Raw genomic sequence first — 6,876 nt, 5'->3', positions numbered from 1 at the left:
TTATTCATGTTCGGTTGAGCTTCTTCTTATTTTCGCTGATCATTGTTTATATGAGAGTAAAAGCCTAAATGAAATCTGTTCATCATAACAAGCGATTGAGTCTCTTCAGAAAATTTGGATTAAACCACTCAATTCATATGGATTAGTTTTCCGATCTCTTTATGAACTTTTTGAAGCATCAAAGTTTCAGTTGCAAGAGCAGGTAATGGAAAGAAATCTGACAGCATTATTTCATCAAAAAGATCTTCATTTGTGTTCTAAAGATGAACGAAAGTCTTACGGGTTTGGAACGACATGAGTAGGGTTGGGTACGGTTCATATTTTAACCGGTACCAGTACCACTATCTGTACCTGAAATTCGGTGCGGTACCCATCGGTACCTTTTTTCGGTACTTTACTTTCTGTGTAATAACAAAAAATTTATTTCAGAGAAAAAAATAAGCACAAACCTCTTGATTTCAACTTTATTTATTTAGACATTTTACACACTAGACAAAATAAACTGTTATGTGTGCGCTGTAGGCTAGTATGCATGAGATCGCATTACAGGAGAAAATTCAAATGTCACGACTCGCAAATGACCGTTTCTCATGCTGTTCTTAACCTCTGCTGTTCAGCGCTGCATTCGGACACGTGCCGTGAGTGTATGTTTCCTCAGCACAGTAACACAAAAGTGTTTTTATTTTCCCCATGATGCTGTCAGAGCTGAAGTTTTGACTAACAACACATGGAAAATATGACTGACAATATTTAGTATGTAAAAACATGTGGAGCGCGCATGAGAGCATTTTCTGTGTAATGTAACCACAGAACGTTTAGCCATTGCCATGTGTGTTGTGTTTGAACAAGTTGCAGGAGTGTCTCACATGGTCTCTCTGTCTTTCTCTAACGTACCTCTCGTGCCCAGATGCGTTCTCGGGTACCGAAATTTGGCACCGATTGATTTAATGTGAATTGGTACTCGGTAGTACCGACGTAATTCGGTCGGTACCCTTTAAGTACCGAATTCAGTACCCAACCCTAGACATGAGGGTAAGTAAATGACAGAATTTTCATTTTGGGGTGAACTAACCATTTAATGTCCTCCCTTTACAATTTTATTTTTTTGCAGTTTTTAAGTGTAATTTTTAGGGAATCATTTGTATTCTGTTATCATACTTTGGTATTAAATCTCATTTACTGACTATTATTTTGTAGGTCGCTACGAATTGTCATTGCCCCATCTTCATTGTGAGAAATGCAAAGAAACATGGATACCAGGTGTGTTTGAAATGCAGAACAGTGGCTACTGGCCTGCAACCATGAACTTCTGCACGATTTATGACGAGGAAGTCTTCATGTCCTTTGAAGACTTGAAAATGGCTGCTCCAGGATTGTCTCATTTAGCATTCATAAGAATGCTTGACATTGAGACAGTGCACTATGGCAGAGTGAGTACCTTTCTCATATACTGATATGCCATAGCATTAAAACATCCTGACTATTATTTTTGTGCTCCAAACTCATGCAAACAAAACATTTCTGTCTTCAGAACTGCAGTCAAAAATCCCAGGAGATGAGCAGTGTAGTCCATGTTTACACCTGGTTTTAAGGGTGCTTTCACACTAGCACTTTTGCTAGTACGGGTTCGTTGACGTCAGAGTCCGGTTCATTTGGATGATATGAACGTCTTCCGAACTCGGGTGCGCACCCTAAGATGCATTTTGGTTGATCGGATCACCAGTAGATGCGGGAGACCGTTCCCATTTACACCTGAGGCCTGTACTATGATGGTAGAAGAACAAACTCAGGATTATAGGATTAGTTTCGAGTTGATAAAACCAAACCACTTCTATCCGGCTTTGTTGGTAGCATGATGCTGATCGTCAACTTTCTCCGTCAACTCGGGATTTGATCCTGAGTTTGTGGAGCGTGTGCACATGAAGGTGTGACATCAGCAGCAAACAGCCAATCACATGCCTTGCAACAACAAGCGCGATTCAAAACTCTTGCTAAAGGTTAAGAGATTAAAAAATATGAATAATTTACACAATTACATTGAAGAAAATACTTGTCCATGATTGAGGATATATAGCGATTTAAACTCGAACATATAAGGTCATATGTGGTCATTTTTAAAGCGTTATCTATTGATTCTACAGACAGCTTATTTTTATTACGTATGATCTTTATTTATCAATATTCATTTAAACTAAATGCTTAATAATAGTTCAACTAAAATTGCTTGTGTGTAGTTGATTAATAATAATATAGATCATATAATTATATAAATCCTTTTTTTTTTTTTTTTTTTTTACTATATAGTGACCTTTAATTTGGAGTGACTTTATTGCGTTGGATGTTGCAGCTCACATCTGATTGGTCCAATTTCGGTTTGAGATCTCTTAACCAGAACAAAACCTGCCCTGTAGCAGGTTTGCAGTGCAGTGTAAGTTACTATGGCAATGAACGCAGCTAAAAACCAAGCCAAATTTTAACGGTAGATAAAACCCAGGATTACCTGCAAACTAATCTGAAACTAGCCAGATAATCCAGCTTCATGGTACAGGCCCCTGGTATTTTAATCAGTCCCTTTTGTCCACTTTCAACCACTTCTGTCCTGATTTCTAAGAGAGGGGTGTCTATGGACGGGTAAATGTATGGGCTTTAGATTACCAAAACCATATAGAGAGCAGCAGCTTTTGTTTCTGCTCTGATAACCACAAAACCATACCTAATGTGGTGAGTGAATGTTAGAAATTAGGAATGGTTGGAGAATGCTACGCTTGGTATATATTTTTGTCTTAAAACCAAACTTGGGTGTTCAGCCAACTAAGTTGAAATCTCATCTGACTAGCGCATGTCCCATAATCTTTATGCATTAGGTCAGTAGATGGAGAGTGGGTGACCTTTAGTGGCCGTTCCTACACATTCAACCACAAGAGCATTTACACTATGAAAGAAATCTGGTTGAATGCAGTTTTGACTACCTCTGGAAGTGGTCGAAAGTGGACAAGCTCAAAATGTTTTACACCCCATTTACAACTGTATTTAGTGTTGTACATCTTAATACCAATGTGTAAACAGGACCAAAGATGGGCTCAACCCATCCCATCTGGCACCAACAATCATCCATTTGATTATCAAATCAACAAAAGTCATGGCTTAATGGTTAGAGAGTTGGATTCGTAACCCAAAGTTCGAGTCTCAGGTCGGGCAGGAATTGTAGGTGGGGGGAGTGAATGTACAGCGCTCTCTTCCACCTTCAATACCACGACTGAGGTGCCCTTGAGAAAGGCACCGAACCCCCAACTGTTCCCTGGCCGCCGCAGCATAAATGGCTGCCCACTGCTCCGGGTGTGTGTTCACGGTGTGTGTGTGTTCACTGCTGTGTGTGTGCACTTAGGATGGGTTAAATGCAGAGCACTAATTCCTAGTATGGGTAACCATACTTGGCTACATGTCACGTCACTCACTCACTCACTCACTCAAATAATGCAGTGTAGTGCATAAACTTAAGATGACCTATATCTGCATGATATTGTTAATATCAATGATCCAAATGTTATAAACTGCTGAACTCCTGGGATTTTCACACACAGAACTGTCTATATCATCTCTATCACTTACCCAGAATTGTGACAAAAATAAATAAATAAAACTGCAAAGCAGTTCTGTGAGGAAAAACACCTTAATGACCGAATAACAGTAGTCAGACTGTTTTGTAGAATTGTGAACAGAATAGCATTATTGAATAGCTTTGTACTATTTCGGTTGAACAAGGAGGTCCATGATAATATTATTCTGGCTGTTTTAATGTTTTGGTGATCAGTATATTTAACTGAGAGGATGGTAGATGTGGAAAAGACTTACAATGAACAAGCCTAGAATGTAATAATTTTTCTATGTATCTTTATGTCTGGCACTTTATGTGGCAATACATTTTTGAAGAGCTTTTTCGAGTGGTCCATCTGCCGTTATGAGGTTGACAAGATCTGCGACGAACAACATTTCATGTGCCCAGCTTGTACCCCTTTAATGCTGGCAATTGCTGTGGATGGCAACAGAAAACTTCACCGTTTCAAAAAGGCTGGGAAGTAAGTGTTTAATAGTTGTTGTTGTTGTTGGTTGACTTTGTCATAATAGTATAACATTTTATTGCCATACAAAAGGTTAATGTTTTGTGTCAGTAATACAAAGACCTTGGAGCAGAATGTTTCATACTGTGAGGACTGTTTTGTTTTTTTATATTATTGTCACAACAGCTCTTTGAATTACCCTGAAATTCTTAAGTTTGTGTTCATTGTTGTTTAGAAACCTGATCTAAAAAAAAAAATACATGTAATTTTGTTTTATTAGTTCAGAGGGCTCTGGCTACTTCGAAGGGTTGTTTCTTTGCAAAGATGATGATGTTTCCTCTTTTGTTCAGTATATCCGCAAAAAAGTGCAACACGTAAGTTTACTATACTTGCCAATCAGATTGCTTGCAAGTACACATTATGATTCATGATTTTTTTTGTGTAAAATTTTATCCAGTGATTTCACATACAAAGTCATGTGTACACAGATCATGCATGAATCATGCCTGTCTGCTTTTTTCCTCTCGATCCCATATGCCATGTAGGTGGGAGGCAAAGGTGTCTGTGGATCTGCAGAGTTTGCCGCTGCGAAAGACTTTTCCAGCAAGACCAGCAGTAAGCTGGATGAGGAGGGAATTGAAGTCGCTGTCTGTAGGCATGGTGTTCTTTTGAGGGCACTCAATATGTTCAGAGGAGAGATCTATGCTTATCCTTTGTACTTGCAGAAAGAGCTCTGCACAGAAAATGCAACTTTCTTTTGTGCTGACATCGTGTGCAAATACTGGCCATACTTGATAAAAGTTTGCCAGGCCTGCCCGGAACTGAGACATCTTCAGAACATGAAGCCATTCCTCTCAGTTATGCATGCGAAAGTACATGGTGTGAAATGTGAGGTATTTTAGACCAGTGTGTTCATATTGCCTGTTTTATATTTGTATTCAGTAAAAGCCTGCATGTATTTAGCCTGCAACTTTATCTCACTCAATAGATCAAATGGAGTGGAAGCTTTCAAACGGGCGCTGCATATACCATGGGAGAAGAAGTGGAACAAGCGAATAGCTTTTTATCAAGGATTGGTATAAGCACTAAGTTCATGTCCAAAGCAGGTTAGTATGTTTATATGTAATGTTGGCCTCAATAACTTTTCCAGATATTTAAATTTTCAAGTAACTCTTCCGAAAAGTAATGTGAGACTTTGTTGTTTAGTGTATTCAGTTTGCTTGTTTTTTATTGACAGGACGCACAGATTTGCTCACATTGCAGTGTATGGGGTGGAACAAAATGAAGGTTCAGAATATGTGCCAAACTCTAAAACCAAAAGGCAATCTTTATTTATATTCATCTTTATTATTTGTTTTAAATGTGAAGTATCAGTTTCTTCTGAAGTGGCAGAAAAATGTTTGAATTAGTTGATTTTCAGGTATTTCTCACAAAATGTCATCTCATTCTCAGTAAGTAACAATTGTAGACCAACACATTATAGAATTGAAATTCAAATTATTTAATTATTGTACACATTGAATATTCTTCTACACATTGATGATACCTTTCAAATATTCAGAGCGTAGTTTGGAAAAATCTTTCTGAAACCGTAAACTAATGACTTATTAAATTTGGAATTGAACAATTGCAGTCTAGACTGTAAACAAATAGATGTGCTGTGTAATGACCTCTAGCAAGCTCTTCACACCAGATATCATAAAATGTAGCTGAGAAGCAGTTCTTTAAGGATGACTGGTCAAAAGTCCTTCCTGAATGTTTGGAAACACTCGGTTTATGTTATTGCTGCTAAAGGAGGACCAACACCTTTGCACTTTCACTTACTTTTGCCACAGCTCTGAGAATGTCTAATGGGACATTCAATGTGATTATATTTCAAGACATTAACGATTATTATGGTTTGTGTCTTTCAGACTCAGCAGAATCTAAAAAAAGAGACAGAAAACCTACAAGACATGAAAACAGAACTGGCTGTAGATGATGGTGTACTCCATCAGTGGGTCACAGATGTACAGGAGTGGGCCCACAGTAGTATGTAACGGCTATATGTCGTTCAGTTTACATTTGCAAAATACTATCACTGCAGTTTGCTACAACTTGTGATTGAGCAAGCAATTTGTTTAATTGTTTTATGTTTTGAGGTTTTTTTTTTTTTTTTTAACAGCAACTGTAGGAGACCGTGATGCTACAATTCAGCCAATAAGGAACACAATGGAAGAATTATCTTTGTGCATTAAACAACGGCAACATCGTCTTTACAGACACACTGGTATGTTTAATATAAAAGGAAAGATCTACTTATTCTTCGTCTTCATCATTCTTATCACTATTACTACTATTATTGTTGTCAATAACAAATAGTAATACAAAAAATGCCCCATGTCAATTCATTATGTTTCAGCCACAAACAAAGGGCGAAATAAAATAAGAAGAAAAATAAACGAGGAGAGAAAGAAGCTGGCTTCTGCAATTGAGCAGTACAATGCCCTTGTTGACCCCTTCCTCAAGATACAGTCCATTGAAGAGGTCCTACAAAATGACTACGTTTTCCCCTGGCAGCTAACAGAGCAAGGTCAATGATGCATAACATAGGTATTCACATTGAATTATATAGTCAATATGTCTTTGTCATTTACATGATTTACCTGTATTGTGTAGATGATGTCAACCTCTTGACAAAGAAAAAGTTCTTTGACAAGGTGATGCTAATTCATCGACTAGAGGAAGAACAAACTATCGTTGTTCAAGAGGCAAAGCAGCACTGGCTTTATCTAAGAAGTCAGGAACACAAACTGAATAGTTTGCTTGATACCATCAT

The 6,876-nt window shown here is 37.9% G+C and overlaps 1 protein-coding gene across 1 annotated transcript; it reads left to right on the top strand.

Annotated features, from left to right (window-relative positions):
* Window positions 1-3,894: 3,894 nt before the first annotated feature.
* On the top strand, window positions 3,895-5,696 carry LOC107754770 (uncharacterized). Its single transcript, XM_016571352.1, has 6 exons — window positions 3,895-4,076; window positions 4,339-4,432; window positions 4,604-4,951; window positions 5,047-5,164; window positions 5,296-5,379; window positions 5,692-5,696. Exons 1-6 carry the CDS (start codon window positions 3,895-3,897, stop codon window positions 5,694-5,696), a joined length of 831 nt encoding a protein of 276 aa, XP_016426838.1.
* Window positions 5,697-6,876: the final 1,180 nt, after the last annotated feature.

This window comes from Sinocyclocheilus rhinocerous, unplaced genomic scaffold (assembly GCF_001515625.1).
Source record: "Sinocyclocheilus rhinocerous isolate Xijiao unplaced genomic scaffold, SAMN03320098_v1.1 scaffold28940, whole genome shotgun sequence".
NCBI lineage: Eukaryota > Metazoa > Chordata > Actinopteri > Cypriniformes > Cyprinidae > Sinocyclocheilus > Sinocyclocheilus rhinocerous.
This window is presented reverse-complemented; position numbering and strand designations above follow the sequence as displayed.

Excerpts from the sequence above, each read along its gene's own strand:
- LOC107754770 (XM_016571352.1), top strand. The coding sequence starts at position 3,895 with ATGTCTGGCACTTTATGTGGCAATACATTTTTGAAGAGCTTTTTCGAG. Across the intron at positions 4,077-4,338 it reads CGTTTCAAAAAGGCTGGGAA|TTCAGAGGGCTCTGGCTACT; the intron begins GTAAGTGTTTAA and ends TTGTTTTATTAG. Across the intron at positions 5,165-5,295 it reads TAAGTTCATGTCCAAAGCAG|GACGCACAGATTTGCTCACA; the intron begins GTTAGTATGTTT and ends TTTTATTGACAG.